This window comes from Sminthopsis crassicaudata, chromosome 5, assembly GCF_048593235.1.
Source record: "Sminthopsis crassicaudata isolate SCR6 chromosome 5, ASM4859323v1, whole genome shotgun sequence".
Taxonomy (NCBI): domain Eukaryota; kingdom Metazoa; phylum Chordata; class Mammalia; order Dasyuromorphia; family Dasyuridae; genus Sminthopsis; species Sminthopsis crassicaudata.
The window spans coordinates 197386410-197407238 of record NC_133621.1 but is presented as its reverse complement, the minus strand read 5'-3'; the positions used below and the strand labels follow the sequence as shown (position 1 = coordinate 197407238).

At 37.4% G+C, this 20829-nt stretch overlaps 1 protein-coding gene across 1 annotated transcript in view; it reads left to right on the top strand.

The window, feature by feature from the left end:
- Positions 1-20829, top strand: part of CACNA2D4 (calcium voltage-gated channel auxiliary subunit alpha2delta 4) — a 176171-nt gene that overhangs the window by 25264 nt on the left and 130078 nt on the right. The window contains exons 4-13 of the mRNA XM_074269384.1: positions 2409-2468; positions 3517-3679; positions 6837-6968; positions 12520-12580; positions 13046-13196; positions 16115-16189; positions 18584-18673; positions 18768-18881; positions 19311-19389; positions 20622-20755. Coding sequence (XP_074125485.1) covers positions 2409-2468; positions 3517-3679; positions 6837-6968; positions 12520-12580; positions 13046-13196; positions 16115-16189; positions 18584-18673; positions 18768-18881; positions 19311-19389; positions 20622-20755 — 1059 coding nt within the window. The remainder of the gene's footprint in view (positions 1-2408; positions 2469-3516; positions 3680-6836; positions 6969-12519; positions 12581-13045; positions 13197-16114; positions 16190-18583; positions 18674-18767; positions 18882-19310; positions 19390-20621; positions 20756-20829) is intronic.

Genomic DNA, 20829 nt, shown 5'->3' with positions numbered 1-20829 from the left:
GAGGGGGTGTGGGAAAACTGGGACACTGATAAATTGTTCGTGGAATTGTAAATGCATCCAGCCATTCTGGAGAGTGATTTGGAACTATGCTCAAAAAGTTATCAAACTGTGCACACTCCAATTTGATCCAGCAATGTTTCTACTGGGCTTATATCCCAAAGAGATCTTAAAGAAGGGAAAGGGACCTGTATGTGCAAGAATGTTTGTGGCAGCCCTTTTTGTAGTGGCCAGAAACTGGAAACTGAGTGGATGCCCCTCAATCGGAGAATGGCTGAATAAATTGTGGTATATGAATGTTATGGAATATTATTGTTCTGTAAGAAATGACCAACAGGATGATTTCAGAGAGGCCTGGAGAGACTTACATGAACTGATGCTGAGTGAAATGGGCAGGATCAGGAGATCGTTATAAACTTCAACAACAATACTATGATGATTAATTCTGATGGACGTGGCCCTCTTCAACAATGAGATGAACCAAATCAATTCCAATAGAGCAGTAATGAACTGAACCAGCTCCACCCAGCAAAAGAATTCTGGGAGATGACTATGAACCACTATATAGAATTCCCAATCCCTCTATTTTTGTCCACCTGCATTTTTTATTTCCTTCACAGGCTAATTGTACACTATTTCAAAGTCCGATTCTTCTTGTGAAGCAAAATAATTGTATGGATATGTATACATATATTGTATTCAATTTATACTTTAACATATTTAAATGTATTGGTCTACCTGCCATCTGGAGGAGGGGGTGGAGGGAAGGAGGGGAAAAGTTGGAACAAAAGGCTTTACAACTGTCAATGCTGAAAAATTACCCGTGCATATATCTTGTAAATAAAAAGCTATAAAAAAAAGAATTTGGACTATTAAAGTTAATTGAAGAAAATAATTCCTTAAAAACTGGAATTGGGCAAGTGGAAACTAATGACTCTAAGGCACATCAAGAATCAGTAGACACACTAATGCACTGTTGTTGTTGAGTTATGAAGTGATCCAACTTTTCTGGAAAGAAGTTGGAATTATGCCCAAAGTACTATAAAATGGCATACCTACTAGATCTGTATCCCAAAGAGATCAGAAAGCCCAGTGTGGGTTACTAAAAGTTATCTATTTCCTTTTCTGTTAATCTATGCACTTAATACTTTTGTAAATATTCATCTATTTCAATTAAATTGTTGGCATATAATTGGAGAAAATAATTTCTAATCATTTCTTTAATTTTTCATTTGTTTTAAATTCACTTTTTTAATTTTTGAATCTGGTGATCTGTTTTTTTGTTTTGTTTTGGTTTTTTTTTTTTGTAAATCAAATTAGCTAATAGTTTTTGTTATTTGTTGCTGTTTCTTTTTAAACTACTCTTAGTTTACTAATTCAAATGGATTTTGTTTTCAATTTTTGTTAACTTCTTCCTCAATTATCAGAATTTTTATTTTGGTATTTAATTGAGATTTTTTAAATTGCAGATTTTCCTATTGTTGGTTTGTGATTTTTTTTTTTAGCAGTATACCCAATTTCATTGATTTGTTCTTTTTTCTCTTTTGTTGAAGAAAATATCTAGAGAAATAAATTTCCCTCCTAGGAACTGCTTGACTGTATCCCCCAAATTTCAGCATATTGTCTCATTATTGTTATTCTCTTTAATGAAATTATCCGCTGTTTTTGTGATTTGTACTTTGACCTACCAATTCTTTAGAATGAAGTCATTTGGTCTGCATTTTTTCCATTTCTTTGTTTCTTTACTTTTTTAAGCATTTGTTATCTCTTCCTCCTCTTTCCCCACTGCTCTCCCTCAACAAATTGACCAATTATAAAGAAAAAGAAAATCCTCATATATTGAAAGGCAGCAAAGTAGCTCTTGAATAGAAAGCTGGACCTAGAGTCAAGAAGACCTGCATTCAAAACCAGCTTCAGACACTTAAAAGCTGTATGACTCTGAGCAAGTCATTTGACCTTTGTTTTCCTCAGTGGTATAAAATGAGATAAAAATAGTGTCTACTTCCCAGGTTGTATGAGGATAGAATGAGTTACTATTTGTAGAGTGTTTGGTACAATGCCTAGTATATAATAAGCATTAAATAAATGCTTGTTTCCTTCTTTCCTTTCAGCATCCATCATTCCTCATTCTGCCTTCTGGGTCAAAGCCGAACAAAACAATCCCTCTTTTACAACAGTTCTTTAAAGATTTGAATATAACAATCATATTTACTAGGTCTACAGGCTAAGCCAACCATTATATGAGGTTCTTTATAAATATCCTTCCTCTGAGCAATGTCAGCCTATCAACATCCTTCTTGACTATTTCTCCATGACCAAGTCAGAGCACAGTGGAATTATAACCAATTATGTAAGAGTTTGTCTAAACACCAGTTCATTATTCCCATATATTGTGTCTTTGTGTGCTTTAGAGACTTGTAGAAGCAGCTGAGGAAGCTGACCTCAACCATGAATACAACGCTTCCCTGGTGGTAAGTCTCCCTGTTTCTATAAGAGGCAAATTGGGGGTGTTTGGAGAGTTAGAGAGACAAGAGCTCCAAATCCCAGGTGCTGCTGGGTCCTCATTGTCCCCTCTGCATCCAAAGGCATAACTGATGCCTCTGCCAAGGGTCATAGGTATAGATATAGAATGACTTCTAAATATATTTTTGTCAGGGATTTTGTCTACAAGGTTTTTCCTGAACCCACAATTTAAGTAATTTTAAATGGTATGCCCCTACATACTTTGGCTCTAGGTTAAGGATGTACTAAGGAGGGCTAAGGGGCCAAATCCCAGGAATGCTAAGGCTAATTGCTGGGGAAAAAACGTAGAATCAGAAATATCTAAATTCAATCCTGACTGAGACCATAATCTTCTAACGGGGAGACACTGATGACAGTGTCTAGTGATTAGGGGTAGGGAAATAAGAAGATAAAAGAATTTGTGTCTGTGTCACTAGAAGGAGAAGTTTTTATCAATTAAGGGTTTGTGGCCATTGTCCTATTTGAGGCAGCAAGTTCAGGTTATTCCCAGATAGAATAAGTTCTATTTCTTAAAAAGGGAAAAGTGAGCCATGTCATTTGATAAGTAACTGGTAGTAATGATGGACTCTTTATCCTTGTCTGTATATCTCTCCATGAAATATGTCTGACTCTCTTTGTTTCCTTCTCTGATTGTGTCTACATATATTAAGCAAAGGGAAAATTGAGGTCATCTGGTAATTCAAGCCAAAATCCTTTCCTATTGGCTCACCTCCCTTTCTGCACTCCTCCTTTAAATAATTTCATTTGTTACAATCCTGAGTATTTAATAATAAATATAACTATAAATGTTATAAGAAATACATAAATATAAATATTGTCCATTAATCACCTGGTGTTAATTGTGCATTTTGTATATGTAAACGTAGCCTTAGGATGTCTGTTATCTTTTCATCTTTGAATCCTCTGTCCTAAATCATTTCTTTCCCTTTTTCTCTGTCACACTGGATTTCTTCCTATGTCTGGGCCATCTCAACCTTTATTTCCTTTCATATCTAGTTTAATTATTACAACTCAGTCCTCATCAATGAGAAAGATGAGAATGGCAATTATGTAGAACTTGGGGATGAATTTATTCTGGATCTCAATGAACATTTCAACAACCTGTGGGTGAATACATCTATCAGTAATGTGCAGCTGCCCACCAATGTCTACAACAAAGGTAACCTGAATTAATTAATTAAGGAACAATTGCCTGAATTAATTACTTAATGCAAAGTTTGCACATTTTTGTGAAAAATCTCTCTTCTCCAGTTCTCTTCACTAAAAACTCCTTTCATAGAACTAAGCTTGGGCATCTTCTTCATTCTATTTTTAACAAATGAGTCCTCCTAGTTCTTTTAATAATAATAAGTCATCAGAAATTATAGAGATGTTATTCTTAAAGGAGTCTGAGCTTCTTGTTTGAAATAAATTATGCAGTGAAATGGAGGAAATCACAACACATCACTGCAAGTTGCAAAATTTTAGCATTTACCAGATAATCTGGAAAGACATATCCAGGTGACTAGAATTAGACATCAGGAGCTTTCTGTCCTTTATAATCTAAAAGGCAATAAAGCACCACACTACAAATACTAATTCCAAAATATACTTGAGAATATACTGCAATTGGAGCATCATTATTGACAGAGCTGCTGCCTACCAGATATAACATTGAGTCATAAAAATAGAGAACATTTTAACAGATGTAACAAATACTCACAATTTCTAAACTACATGGAATTTAAATCTTTCAAAATACAGGGAGCTAGCAGAAAAATAAAAACCTTGTGGAAATAGGGCAATATACTTGTCATCTCTGTCATCCTCTTTGCTACTGGATTGTGCTCTCAGCAAGTCGCTAGAAGGTGAACTTAAATCACAACACTCTTTTTCAATTCCAAAATAGTCATTTTATCTTGCAGTGTTATGGTCCACAGATTATTAAATATAAAAGAGTAAAAGCAAAAGAGTGCCTTTTCAACAGATTGTTTCTATCTGTATTCTATCAAAAAGTGGATACAAAAATAGTATCATCATAATAATTCACATTTATATAGCACTTTAAGGTTTGCAAATTTTTAAGCTTACATTAGGCAGGCAACTGGGTGGCACTGTGGATTGAGGATTAGTTCAGAAGTCAGGAATACCAGAATTCAATTCCAGGCTCAGACATTTACTAGTTATGTGGCATGTCACTTAACCCATTTGCCTCAGTTTCCTCCTCTGTAAAATGAGCTGGAAATGTCAAATCACTCCAGTATTTTTGCCAAGACCCCAGATGGGGACACTGATGCATTGTTGATGGAATTGTGAAATGATCCAATCATTCTGGAGAGCAATTTGGAACTATGTTCAAAGGGCTATAAAACTTGCATATCCTTTGATCCAGCAGTGCCATTCCTGCATTTATATCCCAAAAAATTATGAAAGAGGGAAAAGGAAATGTACAAAAATTTTGTAGCAGCTCTTGTGGTGGCAAAGAATTAAAAAATGAGTAGATGCCCGTCAGCTGGGGAACGGTTGAACAAGTTGTGGAACATGAAGATAATGGAATGTTATTGTTCTATAAAAAATAATAAACAAGCTGATTTTAGAAAGGCCTTAAAAGATTTACACAAACTGATGTTAAGCAAAACAAGCAGAGCCAGGAATACATTGTACATTGTAAAAGCAAGAATGTGCAATGATTGACTATGGAAGACTTGGTTCTCAACGGTTCATGATCCAAAGCAATCCCAATAGACTTTGGACAGAAAATGCCATCTGCATCCAGAGAGAGAATTAAGGAGACTGAATGTAAATCAATACATGCTCTGTTCACTTCCCTTTTTTTTTCTCCCATGGTTTTTCCCTTTTGCTTTGATTTTTCTCTCCCAACATGATTCATAAAGCAATGTATATTAAAAATAAACAAATTTACTAGGAAAAAAAAGATGCCTGATGGGGTCATGAAGAGTCAGACACAACAACAAACTTACACAATCTCATTATATCCCTATCTTTCCCCAACATTTTTGAAAACATAAAATTTGTCACGTTGTCCTAACATCGATCTGGGAAATAAGGTTTTGTCCTGTTTTAAAACTAAGGTTGGAACTGAGCTTTCTGTCCTATTCTTCCTACCTCAAACTTGGATTATTCCATGTTTGACTGGGCTGAGATAATAATCCTCTTCATCTTTTGACTTGGTAAGAGTAAAACATTCTGAATTTGAGTGTCCTCCAAAAAAATCAGCTTAGAGAGAAGGAAGCAAATTCTTCAAAAACAGTAACTTATCTTTCCTTTTTCCTCTTAGAAAATCTTCTCCCCACCTATCAAGGAGCAGCCACATTAAAATTATCTCACCTATGCACTTCAGGATGAATCCCCTCTATCACTTACCAGAAAAGTGATTTGTTTGGAGAACAAGGAGGGAAAACCACTACCTCCTAACATTCATTTTTAAAAATTTATTATTATTATCAAAGCTTTTTATTTTCAAAACTTATGCATAAATAATTTTCAACATTCACCTTTGCAAAACCTTGTATTCTAAATTTTCCCTCCCTCCCCCCCCGACTCCCTTCCCTAGACAGCAAATAATCCAATATATCTAGCATTCATTTTTGTAAGATTTTGAGCTCCAATTTTTTTTCTTGCCTCCCCCAAAGGAGTACAAAAAGAAAGCGAGCAATCTGTTATACGTTATACATGTACAATCATTTTTAACATACAAAACCACTGCCTCTCAAGGAAGCCCATTCCACTTTTGGATAGCTCTAATTAAGAAGTTTTTCTGACATCAAAGCTAAATTTTATTCTTTTCCATTTCAACCTTGATTCTGATGCCAAAAAGAACAAATCTAATTTCTCCTTCCCATCCTTCAGATGCTGTAAGACAATCATTATGTCCTCTCTTGCCCCTACATCTTCTATTCTTCAGATTAAACAGTCTCAGTTCCTATATCTGGTCTGCATATGCTGATATCAATGCTTTTGCTATGCTGCTACCCTTTTCTTGGATCCCATCAGCATTCTTTCCTAATTCATGGTGCCCAGAAATGAACACAGCCCTCCAGATGTAATCAAAACAAGGCAGAGGACAACCTGAAGGGGTCAAGTGGGGGCTCTGAGCTATATGTACTAAAGGAAATAGTTTTGTGTTCTCTTCCAGAGTATGGGTTGTTTCACTTTTTCTTTTCTATATCTAATACCTAACACAGAACCTAGAAAATAATAGGCACTGAGTATTTGTTGATTAATTGGTCATATATATAATTAATTAACCTATCTCCAATATGAAGCCAGAAGTGTGTCCTGGAGTCACATTGCTCCCTCTGTATCTTGCCCCTCAGATCCAAGTATTTTGAATGGGGTCTACATGTCAGAAGCCTTAAACCCTATTTTTGTGGAGAATTTCCAAAGAGATCCAACACTGACTTGGCAGTATTTTGGCAGTTCAACTGGATTCTTCAGGCTCTATCCAGGTATGAAAATGGTGAGGCAAGGAAAGGGGGTGGAAATGTGCTTTCTAAATTTATGATTCTCTGAAAAGATTCTTCTTTGAGGTCATGGGAGCATGAGCAGCAAAGACAAATCCCTGGCATTCAAGCACACCTGTGCCAGGCCAAATCCTCAACAAAAAGCATTACCCAGTGCCAGTCATGTTGAGATGCCCACAATTATCACAACAATTGATATTTATATAGCACTTTAAAGTTTTAAAAAACACATTTTACCTACATTATCCCATGTGATCCTCAAACTGGCCCTATGAAATAGGTATTGTAGGCATACCAGCTATAATATGTTACCCCTTCCATATCATAACTTTCTCACAGGTTGATATAAGAAATGGGAATTTGGGAGAATTTGGTGGAAGTCGCAGATGACACAGAAAAAGTTTAGAAACTCAAAAATGCACAAAATAATTTTTAGTATTGTAAAATACCAACATATTTTATCTTTTAATCCCATAATAATTTCAGACTTCTTCTCTGGTACAAAGGGAAAGACAAAAATTTTTACATGGATTTTCCAGATTGCAGGGGGAACCCTCTCTTAGTTACCTTAAAGTAGAAGGAATAACTGAAGTTAGTGATAGAAGTAAGTGTTCTTATCCCCATTTTGCGAGAGACAACTGAGACTCAGTTGAAATCATTACCAATCAAACAAATCCCCAATGTCTTTTCCATATAGATTACTGTTTAATAGGTCCTCTCTCACGCTTTATTTGTTTAAATTTCTTAACTCTAATTGTGTTTATCCCACATCTCATGAATGTCAGAATTCAAACCCAATTTTTATCCCATATCTAGCCCTTTGACACCACTATATATGTTCATTTTAAAACAAAGTACAACACTTGGCCAATGGAATTTCCTAAGTATTGTGGGAAAATGAAAGGACACTGAAAACACAAAGATCAAGACTCTTAATTAGCATCAGAACAGAACAGTCACTAGAGCATTCACTTTGAACAGAATAGTCCATCGGTAGCTGGTAAGAGTTAGAAGGAATGTTAGAAATCTAGTCTGACCTTCTAATCAAGAAAGGAATCCTCCTATCCACCGCAAAACAGCAGCCTTCAAGTCTCATCTTGAACACTTCTACCAACTGAGAAACTTAGTACTTTGTAAGGCATCCCATCTCATTTTTCTAATAAAGAGAAAACTTTTACCCTTTGGAACTGACAACTGAATCCTTGTCATCCTGTCAGAAAAAAAGGTCATATTGTCCCTTAAGTCTGTGCCTGAGTAACTTCAGGCAAGCCACTTAATTTGGGAGGCATTTTCCTTCCCTGTAAGATGTAGGAGGTTATCCTAGACAGCCTCTTGAGTTCTTTCAGCTCTGAATCTATGATTCTAAGTTCTTATGACCATTATTCACATGAAATTCTTCTAGCTCCTTCATCATCCTCTGTCCTTAGTCCACTTCATAAATATTCCTCCTAAAAAGATAGTGCCAGAACTCAACACAATTTAGAAAGATTTGACAGAGATAAAGTATAATTGATCTTTTATCATGTTACAATAGTTTTATTAAATCAATTAAATTAAAATATTAATATATTTTATTAATCTAGCCCAAGAAAGCATTAACCCTTTCAGTAGCCATACAATGAGCCAATCAATCCATTAGTATTTTGTAAGTGCCTAATATAAATTAATTTTATTTAATTTATTTAATTTAAAATTAAGATTTTAAAAATAAGCACCAGGCACTATTATAAAGTACTGGAGATACAACGACAAAAATATAACAATTCCTTTCCTCCTGCACATTACATTTTATTGGGAGAGACAACACTAATTGATATCAGAAAGATATGTTCTCATACAAAGGAGTCATGGAATGGAAGATAATAGCAGATGTGGGGAACAGGGACCAGAAAACCCCTCCCACAGCAGATATTACTTGAGCTGAGTCTAAAAAGAAAACCGAGACTTCTATGAGTCAGAAGTCTAGGCAGAATTCCAGGCAGGAGAAACAGGAAATTCAGAGGGATAAAGAAATGAGATGGACTATTAGTAAGACTGGACGATAGAGTGTGAAGGAGAATGCTAAGTACAGCTAGAAAGGATGAAGATGTGATCCTACAAGTAATAAGGAGCATTGGAGTTTATAGGAAGGCCTGAACTATGGTAATAGAAAGGAGAAAGGGGGTAATATCCAAGAGGGATCGAGGAGACAGACATGAAAAGATTAAATGACTGATTGGATATGGAGAGGGGAGAGAAGGAGAATGAGGGAGGATGATGATCGTATATAGTAATAAAAATAGTAATAAAATAGTAATAAAAATTACTATAGTAATAAAAAAATTAGGAGTGTGTTTAGGGGGAAAACATAATGAGTTCCAATAATAATAATGTAGGGTCTGAGATGCCTACGGGACATCCTTTTTGAAATGTCCACTAGGCATTTGGTGAGGTGAGAATAAATCTCAGGAGAAAGACTGTACATTTGCATAGATATTCCTTCTAACAATTCCTAAAAGCTGATGATGTTGATATAGAACATAGGAAAAGAAGAGAAAACCCAAGATAGAGCTCTGGGGCCCACCCATAGTTAGGAGGCAGGCTGTGGTTATGATCCAGGAAGGACAGCCAGGCATTTAAGAAAAAATGAAAAGGAAGGGGCATCAGCATGGCCCAGTGTCGGATTTAGAATTATGGGGCCTTAATTTAATCCCCAGCTATGCCATTTGTCCCCTGTGTGTGTGACTTTGGACAAGTCATTTTACATCTTACTCATTTGTAAAATTAAGGAATTGGATTATGTGACCTCTAAGGTCTGTTCCTCTATGCTCATGGGGAAACAGGGAAACTCGATAGAGGAGAAGCTACCCAGGAAGAAAAGTTGATCTGTAGCAACAAATGCCACAAAGTGGTTGAGAAGAATGAGACTTGAGGAAAAAACCTTTAGATTTATCAATTTAGAAAGAGCAATCATTACCAAGTTAAACTTATAGTCAACCAAAACCCCAAAGTCTTTTCCATATAGATTACTGTTAAATCGGTCCTCTCTCATGCTTTATTGGATCTACCAGTCTAGTAATAGTATCAGAAAAAGAGATTCTTGGCTCATTCTTGGAACCAAAAACTTTCTGAAATGTTACCTTTCCTAAATTCACAAAGCATCCCATTATGAATATGTTTGGGGTAGAAACTGAAGTCAAACTCACTTAAATTTCTTAACTCTAATTGTGTTGACTTCTGTTAAATTTCATTTTCTTACAGAGAGGTAGCACAGTATAATGGATTTTGTTATTGTCATTCAGTCATTTTGGTTGTATCAACTCTTCAAGACTCTGGGATTTTCTTGGCATATGGAATAGTTTGCCATTTCCTTCTTCAGCTTATATTACAGATGAGAAATAGGGCAAACAGGAAGACATGACTTGTCTAAGGTCACACAACCAGTACTCAGGACAAAAAAGTGAAGTCTTCTGACTTCAGAAGCTGGACTTCTAGCTCAGAACTCTGTTGCCCCACTTATCCAATATAATGGATAGCTAGTCAGGAAGATCTGTGTTGATTTATATTTTCTACGTGACTGACATTGAATGATTTAAAACTTTTTATTGTCTCCAGAAAACTCTCAAAAACTTTAAACTGCTAAAAAATATTCCTATGTATTAGTAGAAAAATTACTCACCAAAGCCTTTCTACATTAGTAAAATCACAGATTCATTTAAAAAAATAAAACTCACCATTTAATTTTGTTTATTTTTTCTCAATAGTATTTTTGTTCAAAAATATATAGTTTTCAACATTGATTTTTGAAAGACTTTGTGGTCCAAATTTTTCTCCCTCCCTTCCTTTCCCCCTCCCCAAGACAGCAAACAATTTGTTATAGGTCAAATATGTGCAATCTTTTTTTTTTTTTTTTTCTGAGACAATTGGGGTTAAGTGAGTTGCCTATGATCACACAGCCAGGAAGTATTAAGTATCTGAGGCCATATTTGAACTCAGGTCCTCCTGACTTCAGGGCCTGTGCTCTATCCACTGCGGCACCTAGCTGCCCCTGTGCAATCCTTTTAAACATATTTCTATGTTTGTCATGTTATGCAAGAAAAGTCAGACCAAAAGGGAAAAAACACAAGAAAGAAACAACAAACAAATAAATGCTTCAATCCACATTCATAGTTTTCACTCTGGATGTGAATAGTCAAGTCTATTGAAATTAAGGACCATCATCTTTGAGTAGATATTAGCATTACTGGGGGAAATATTTATACAATAAAAAAATAAAGTTTCTGAACTATAAGTGAGTTTGACTTCAGTTCAAAAAATTGTTTCTAGTAGTTTTTTAGTCAATTATCTAGAATTCTTTAAGTAGACCATCATATCATCTGCAAAGAGTGATAGTTTTATTTTATTTTTACCTGATCTAATTCCTTCCATTTCTTTTTCTTCTCCTTATTGTTAAAGCTTACACTTCTAGTACAATATTGAATAGTAGTGGTGATAATGGGCAACCTTGTTTCACCCCTGATCTTTTGGGAATGCTTCTATTATCTCCATTACATATAATGCTTGCTGATGGTTTTAAATTATTTTATGGAAAACTCCTATGTTCCCTAGTGTTTTTAATAGGAATGAGTGTTGTGTTTTGTCAAATGTACAAACTCATTATGAATACACAGATTGATATAGTAGCCTAAAAAGTTAATTTGATCTTGAGTTAGAACAATGATAGTCCCACAGTGCCCAGATCATATCTGGAGTATTGTGATCAGCGTTGAAAACCACATTTTAGAAGGAGGACAGCCAAGATGATGAAGAATTTTGTGTCATACAAAGGAAATGGGGACCTTAACTTGAAAAAGAAAAGATTTGGGAGACATGATAGTTGCCTTCAAGTACTAAAAGAGGTATGATATGAAAGAAAAATTAGAATTGTTATGTTTTGCCCCAGAAGAAAGGAATAGGAACAAAGAGGTCGAAAGTACAAATAAATTTAGACTTAATGTTATTAAACACTTTCTAACAATTAAAGTTATTCACCAGTGGGAATGAGTTGCCTTTGGAGGCCATGAGTACCCCCTCACTGAAGTTCTTCATATAGAGGCTGGAGGACCACTTATCAGATATCGCATAGTATAAATCCCTTTTATGCATGAGCCTCTGAGATCCCTTCCAACTTTTAAATTCTATAATTATATGAGTCTGTCCTGAGCTCATATTTGGAATCTATGAGTAAAAATAAGGGTTCTGGCTCCCAAATGTTGGGGTTCCACAGAATTCCCAAAGCCTCCCTTTCTAGTTCTTTGCTTATCATGTAGCAGGCCATGCAGGATCCTGTATTTGCTGGCTGGAAGAGGGAAAAGTCGGCAGTAGAGGAAGAAGTTTTCATTTTCCTTTCTTCATTGTCACTCTCCATGAGGGTATCACCCATGAACCACTGTCATTCAAATGCTCTTGTATGAGTTTGGTGAATTCTAAATAAAGGAGATCATGGATATGAATGTCAGCATGAGCTGTGGTTCTGAGTCTTGAGCAGATGAAACAGCCCCAGTTCTCTTCTCTCTAGGTATAAAGTGGACCCCTGATGAAAGTGGAGTCATTACCTTTGATTGCCGGAACCGAGGATGGTGAGCTCTTGTTTCCTGAGAGAAATATCTGTCCCTCTTCCAGCTTTTCCCTAATTATCTTGGGGTTTTAACTTCCTCTTTGGTCAACCAGTCAACAAGCATTAAGCCACAAATGTCAACTCTACTCTGGAGACTCAAAGACAAAAGCAGGAATCCTCGCTCTTAAATAACTTACATCCCAGTGGTGTCTGAGCTGGGAAAGAAGAGGAGGCAGAATTCCTGTCCAGCTGCCTCCTTACACCAGTGAGATTCTTCTAGCTGTAGCCTCCCTTTAGTCACAGGGTTGGTTTCAGCCCAAAACCTCCAGCTACACTGTCTGTCTTGGACTCTTCCCTAACCAGACTGAATCATCCCACTGCAAGGCTCACTTCTTGCCCTCAGCTGACTCATAGAGCTCTGGTTTCCCCATCTGTGTCCTTTCCTCCCTCCTCCCTCTTCTTTCCCCCCTTTGCCTTCTTTCCAAAGGTACATTCAAGCTGCCACTTCTCCCAAGGATATTGTGATTCTGGTGGATGTGAGTGGTAGCATGAAGGGGCTGCAGATCGCCATCGCCAAGCATACCATCTCTACTATCTTGGACACCCTGGGAGAGAATGACTTTGTTAACATCATTGCGGTAAATATATCCCCCTGTTGTAGAACAACCCTCCCCAATGATCTAGAACAGTCCTGTACTTCCACGATCCTGGACCATGTATGAACCCAATTATTCTGACATGTTTCCTGACACCCTCTACAACAGACCCTAGCTCATTCCCAATTTCTTGTCCCTTGTGCTCTAGAATGATCCCCCATGTTCCCAATTTAGAATGATTCCTGATTCCTATCTTTAAAACAATTTCCATTCCTACCCTTTTTTCCTTTACCATTTATCTTGTCTAATCAACCTGGCATAAGAGCACATAGGAGACAAAAACTCAAAAATGTCTGTGTTCTAGAGCTTCCCAATGATCTCATGCTCAGAGAAAGAAATAAAAAATGAAATGAAGGGAAGAGGAGTTACAGAGAAGCTATGATAAGTATGCCACGGAATAAGGAGAGGGACTGGGACCTAGATGAGCCTTGTAGATAGAGAGGTCACTGGAAAGCCTTGTCATAATGTCTGAAAGCACCAAGATTCTATCCTCTGAGAAAAAGCAGTCTCCAAAAGGCTTCCGATGCAATATAACTATATTGCCCAAGAGGAACAAGGCATTAACTTATTAATGCTATTGTTCATTATTACTTTTATCAACAAGCTAGAGCAAACAGTTGGAGTAAGAACAGAAATATTTGGAGAAGGATATTTTCCTGTGAGAGGAAGTCAGCGACACTATTAAGGAGCTCAGGAGCATCATATCCCGCCTCCTTCATGGGGCAATGGTGAACAAGGGGCATCTGAGTGAAACAATGGATAAAATACCAGCTATTGAAGCAAGAGGAACTGAGTTCAAATTTAACCTTAAATACTTACTAGCTCTGTAACTCTGGGCAAGTCACAAGTAACTTAACCTAACTGCCTCCATTTAAAAGGGCAATAGTGAAGAAAGCACTCCTTAAACTGATTCACTAAAACCCCTGTGTTTCTGTTACACTAATAATACATGTTATTAGGGTTAGTTAGATGCTAATAGTTAAGTACTAATTAGGAAGATGCTAATAATAGTTATTGTTAGTATCCTGGAAACATTGGGTATTTAGTCAGGGAAGAAGGGGCCAAAATCAAATCTTGCTGACTTCAAAATCTTTCTATGATCAGCCCTATATTATGTTCTCCTCAGACTCCTATCATTCTTAAGTCCTAATCTCATGACCATATTTCTATAGATGTAGTAAGGACACACTTAGCAGATTTCTGCCATTCACTAGAAATAAATTAACATATTGCTCCTATCACAGAGATTCAACTGGTCTCCCCTCATTCCAGTCCCTATCCTTTTTCTGCTTGGAAGAGCAGCACATGAGGGAAGAATGCCTTCTTCATATCAGGGCTTCTTAAACTTTTTCCACTCATGACCCTTTTTCACTTGAGAAAATTTTATGCAACATCAGGTATGTAGGCATATAAGATAGATATGCAAATCAAGCATTTACTGATAATAAATTATAATTTCACTAGTCCCACATTCAATTACCCCATACAGAGTCACAATCGACAGTTTAAGAAGCTTTGCTTCATATTATCCTTATTAATGCCAGTCAAAATCAATGATGTCCCATTGTACAGTAATTAAATATCATCCTTTTCTGACAAAATAACTCTAAGTGCTTAAATTTTTATTATACAAGAAGTTAATTCACATTATTTTTCCTAGTTGATAAAAGATATTCTCCGAGCCTGTAGCAATGAGAACAAGGAGAGTTTGAGGACCAGGGAGGTGGGAATGGTCCTACTATCCCAGAGCCATTTTAGCTGACTAAGGCAGCATCTCCAGCCTTTGAGGACTATCAAGAGCGAGCATTAAGGTGGACATATCTGAAGGTTCTATCCTCAAACTAGGCAGAAGCAGAAATGGAGAGGTCACATGCTGCTGACTACACCTTAGTCCACATAGTTATAATCCACCTAGTTATAGAACTGGAACACTGCATATAAAATACAGAGCTTTGTACTTGAGGTCAGAAGTCTGGAGTTTGTAATCCAGCCCAGATTCTTGGCATTGATGTGAGTTTAGGCAAATTTCTCAGTTTCCACATGTGAAAAATGAGGGGGATTGGCCTAAACAAGAATCATCAATAATGATGACAGATGCAGAACCAGATTAAAATGTAATTGGGATACATTTAGATAGATAAGATTAAATAAATAAAATGGAAGGGAGTGTAAGTAATGTAAAAATTGGTTTTCTAAGTAAATATGTAGCTCAGGGGTCCCCATGTGTGTTTTAATGACCCCATTTCTATTTGAGTTTAATATCACTGGACTAAATGACCACAATATCTCTTCTAGTAGGTAATATATGATGCTAAGTGATTGCTAATTGAAGGGCACTTTAGCAGTAGTGTTAAATGCTACTCAAGTAATTTCTTTATCTTTCCCTTTCAGTGCAGCTATGTGATTTCATTAGTGTAGAGAATTTCCTCCATTATCGTAGATTAACAAGTCATCTGCAATTTACAGTCTTAGAGACTTTCCAGGAACACTGACAGGTTAAATAATTTGTCCAACGTCACAAAATGACCGAGTAAGCAGCTGAACTAAGGTCTTTCTGATTCCACAGCCAACCATCCCTTTGTTATATCATGCCCCCTCTCAAATCATTGCAAGGAAGACCAAGTGAATTTGCTCAGCAGGAGTCAGTTTTCTCAGTATTTTTAAGGTGGGGCGACATCCCAATTAGGGCAAATTTCCATGATGGCAGAAGAATATAGTCTCAGGTGAGCCCCCCCTACCAAAGTTTGACAGGTACCGCAGCACGAGAGTCCACAGGCTCCACTTGGGTAAGCGTGACCCTGCAGGCCTTCTGCCTAAACTTCAGTGGGCATTAACTATCTAAACTGACCCTGTTTCGTTTTCTCCCTCTTCCCCACAATTTTCCCTCCTACTGGCTACAGTACAATGATTATGTTCATTATGTGGAACCTTGTTTTAAAGGGATCCTCGTCCAGGCTGACAGAGACAATCGAGAGGTGAGTGTTGTGGGTAAAGTTGTTGGGGGCATCCAGAATCAGAACTAAAACCCACATTCCTAAATCCAAAACCATAATGGAACCCAATACCATGAATTTGGGAAACCACAAAGATGTATTGAGTTGGCAGACAACTTTTGGAAGAAAAAAAAGGACAAGCTTAGAGAGTTTTCCATTTAGGTAGGGGATGAATTGGGCATGGGGTACTTTAGTACTGGGGGGATGGCAGAGAAGGAATGGGGAGGTGGTGTTCTTTGATTGCCTCGGGGCTTAGTAACAGGAAAGGCTCATCTTCAGGTTAGCTATTTCTTATCATTTCACCTATTCTTGCTGTTTCAGTACTAAGGAAGGTGGCAGCTAGGATAGGAATTGCAATACAAAGCAGATCAGGGGCAGGGCAACGAACCAAATGGAGTTTAAAACAACTTTCTCACTTCCCCACAGTGTCCACACCAGGATAGACAGTTTCTCCTTGATGCTGAATTAGTGGAGAATTTGCTTCTCTCTTGAATTTGCATTTATTCTCATATGAGGAAAGGATGTCCAATTCGATATAATTTTTGGCAGAATAACTGCCCACCTGCCCAAAGCAAATAGCAAATGCTTTTTCAGGGAAGAAGAAAAGAAGCTGAATTTTACTCAGTCAATTGTTAATTAAATTAGTCAACTGGTAAGAATACTAGTTGATCTACTGGATATAAACTCTGTGAAGACGATTGTGGAGTCTTATTTAATCTCACATCTTCCCCAGTTGTATTCTGAAAGTGGTGAAATTGGAGCACAAACTTTAGAAGGGCCCCCAAGCTTTTGGAAAGGTTCTGAGTATGAGCACAGTGACATATCCTCTTGTTCCAGGACTTCATCCCTCGGGATAATGAATTTTTTGGTCTCAATAGCACATAAGGACCATCTCTGAGACTTAGAGGTCTGTGCACAGTATGTGGGGGGAGGAGGAGAGAAAAAGCATCCACACTCTCCATGAAATTATAGTTTGAGGGTCTGCACATGGAGGATAGAGGTGGAGAAAACATTCACACCCCCTATGAAATGATACGTAATTTGTAATGTCCAACATATAGTAAGCACCTATTCAATACTTGTTAAATATCTCAGTGAACTCAAGGACTTATTATCCAGTTTGTGGATTATCTAGGCAGCTCTTGGGTTGGGGGGATAAGAAATAAAAGGTAAGCCCTTTTCTCTACTGCTCTGGGTTTTTGGACCATTTCAGTTCTATCTGAGAGAGATAGAGAAGAAGGAGGCTCAGAAAAACAACACTTAACTAGAATGCAAAAAGCATATTCTAATTAATTCCATTTCTGCCATTCTTATTGTGACCTTAACCAAGTTTCTGTCTGTCAGATTCCTCATTAATAAAATGTAGAGTTTGGACTAGATGATAATTTATGATCTATTCCAGCTCTCAGGATCCTAGGAAATGCTGAAGGTAAAAGAAAGGAGAAGAAATTATAACCAATTAATTTGGGTGCTTGAGAGAAACTCTTTAAAATGTTAGTTGAGTATAGAGATATGAATTATTGACTATTTTTCTTGAAAGAAGGACGGGAGGGATTGTAAATGCAGAATGTTGCATACTCCATCAGACACAATCTCTAAGTCATTTTTTACTTTTTTGTTCTTTGTAGCAAGAAAGGGTTATGGTAGTGAAAAAAAAGTGTGGTTAAAAAATGCATAAACCAAACTTTTAAAAAAAGAAATTAAGTAAAGTACAATTTTGAAGGTCACACCATCCTATTATCAGTGACTATATGTGATTTAAACTTAATTTTATTTTGATACTTTTGTGGCAAAATGAACTAATAAAAATGTATGTCATGTGTGCATGTATATGTGTATATGTTGTTCCAAAAGTTTTAGTGCTATCTTAAATTTTAAAGACTTTTTGGTTACCTGGTAAATGGGGCTTTGACTTGATTCCCAAATGCAAGTTTGCTAGTGAAATCAGTGAACTAGAAGGCATAATATTCGAATTTTACTCCTCCTTATACCTTGGATTCTCACTTGGACCCATCATTGAACCCTTTGATATTCCCCCAAGAAAGTGCTTTTGAGATGTCGTAACTACCATTGATCTGAAAAGACTTAAAGGCTGCGAAGATGCTGGCTCGGACTGGTTATTTCTTAGAGAAGCATTTGTAATGAGCCATTCATACCCTTACTCCTTATTCTTAAAACCAGTGGTGTGTATTTGGGAAACAGCTAGTTGAGTAAGATCATAAATCAAAGTGAAGATAACTGATCTTTGATGAAATTACAGCCTCAATACCAATTTGTTCTAAACAATCATCTAACAGTAGGTAAAGTAGTGTCCTTATGACTGACCTTTGAAATGGCTTTTCTCTCTCTCTTTCTCTCTCTTTCTTCCTTTGCCAGCATTTCAAGCAGCTTGTGGGAGAGCTGATGGTCAAGGGTGTGGGGATTGTGGACAAGGCCCTGAGTGAAGCCTTCAGGATCCTGAAGCAGGTTAAAGGGATAAAGGAGGGATCAGGGAGGGGAATAAGGAGAACATAGTTCTATTGGGTTTCCCATTTCCTTCTCTCACCCCTTGCCCTTACAGTTCCGAGAAGATGGACAAGGGGGCCTCTGTAACCAAGCCATCATGCTGATCACCGATGGAGCAGTGGAGGACTACGAGACTATATTTGAGAAGTATAACTGGCCTGATCGAAAGGTTAGTTTCTGAATGGGGTAGAAGTAAGAGAATAATTGCCTCCATTGATCTAGAGGACACTAATATAGAAGGTGGAGCAGGAAAGGATTCGTGGTAAAAGGCTTGAAAACCAAAGGGTCATAAATCTCTTTCCAGCTCTGCTTCTTACTCACTCCGCCTCTCATTAATCAGTTGAAAGACCACAAGCCTTTATATTGTCTCAGCTTTCTACTCTCCATAAGGAGGAAACAGGGGAGGGGGGGACAGGAGGAGAAAACAGGAGAGAAGTATTGAGGATTTAGAAATCATAAAGTCTGTAATATCTAAGTACCAATCAATTAAGTAAGTAATAAAAATAATAATAAAACCAGAAGTTATCTCTTGACGAGTTGGTTCTGTGGATTTTCTGTGTCAATCTAGGTCTTTTCTTTTTCTTTCTTTCTTGATCAGGTTCGAGTTTTTACTTACCTCATTGGGAGAGAAGTCACATTTGCTGACAAGATGAAATGGATTGCATGCAACAACAAAGGCATGTAGCCTTTTACTGGAGCTTCCCCGAGTTATCACATGCAATGAAGGGAGATTAGTTTTGACCAGAGACCAGACATTGCACCAGCCATGATAGCTTACTAGCCAGACTTTCCATCACAAAACAGTGGACATGCATGGAGTTTATCAGGGACCATTGTTGTCTCTCTTCCTCTCTCTTTTGGAAAGGACCCCCGAATTCGGGCCACTTCCTTATTTCTCCATACCATCTTACTAGCTGTCAAGTTTGAAATATCTTCTGTCCAACAGTGCCTTCACCCACCAGATGTTCTCCAGCCCTTCCAACATGCCACAGAGGAAAGCAGCATGAGACAGTAAAAAAGAATAGTCAGAGCCTAATATGACCTTGAGAAAGTCTTAGGAATTATAGATCGAGAGCTAAAAGGGACATGAGGGACATGTGGTGCAATCCTCTCACTTTTCAGCTGACGAAATTTGAGACCAAGTAAAGTTGTCTTCTCCAAAGTGATGCAGGTAGTGAGCATCAGAGGAGGGATCTCAACCCAGGTCTTCTGACCCAGAAATAATGTCCTTTCCATTTTACCAACATATTATCCCCATTTTATTGAAATCTAGACAGAGAGATTAAAGGACTTGACCAATGTCACACAGTCAGTAAATCTTAGAGCCAGAAGGAAACTTAGCAACCATCCCTTCATTTTATAGTTACAAACATTATGAAAGGATCAGGCTAAATGATCGTTAGATAGTGCATTCCAACTCTAAGATCATTTTATTGTTGTGAGGCAGGTATTACAGATTCTATTGCTGTTGCTCAGAGTTTCCAGCTCTTTATGACCCCATTTGGGGATTTCTTGGTAAAGATACTGTGGCGATTGCCATGTCTTTCTCCAGCTCATTTTGTAGATGGGAAACTGAGTGAAATGGGCAAACAGTGACTTACCATCTAACTGCCCCTACTAGATGTCTAACAAATGTCTATTTTTTGTTTGATTAATGAAATTTATTCCACTTTCTCTGGTTCAGAACTCAGTAGAAAGGACAGTCACCTTTCTGTTTATAGTTACTTTTATCTTTGCCATCTCTGGATAAAAAGAGAGCTGGAGACTGCCTGGAGACCAGTTGTTCTGCAGTTCCTTCCCCTTCTCCATCCTATGCTCAGACTAATCCCCAACCAGATGTACAAAAAGTTAATATGCAGGGAGAGGGGGAGGCTGAAGGGTGATTGAAGTGCTCCTTTCTTCCGCATAGGCTACTACACGCAGATCTCCACCCTAGCAGATGTCCAGGAGAATGTGATGGAGTACCTGCATGTGCTCAGCCGCCCCATGGTCATTAATCATGACCATGACATCATCTGGACTGAAGCATACATGGACACCACGGTAATGGGATTTGAGGAATAGAGACTCTAGGTTCAGAGCCCAATATAAAAGAGTTGCAGATAATCTAGGCTCAT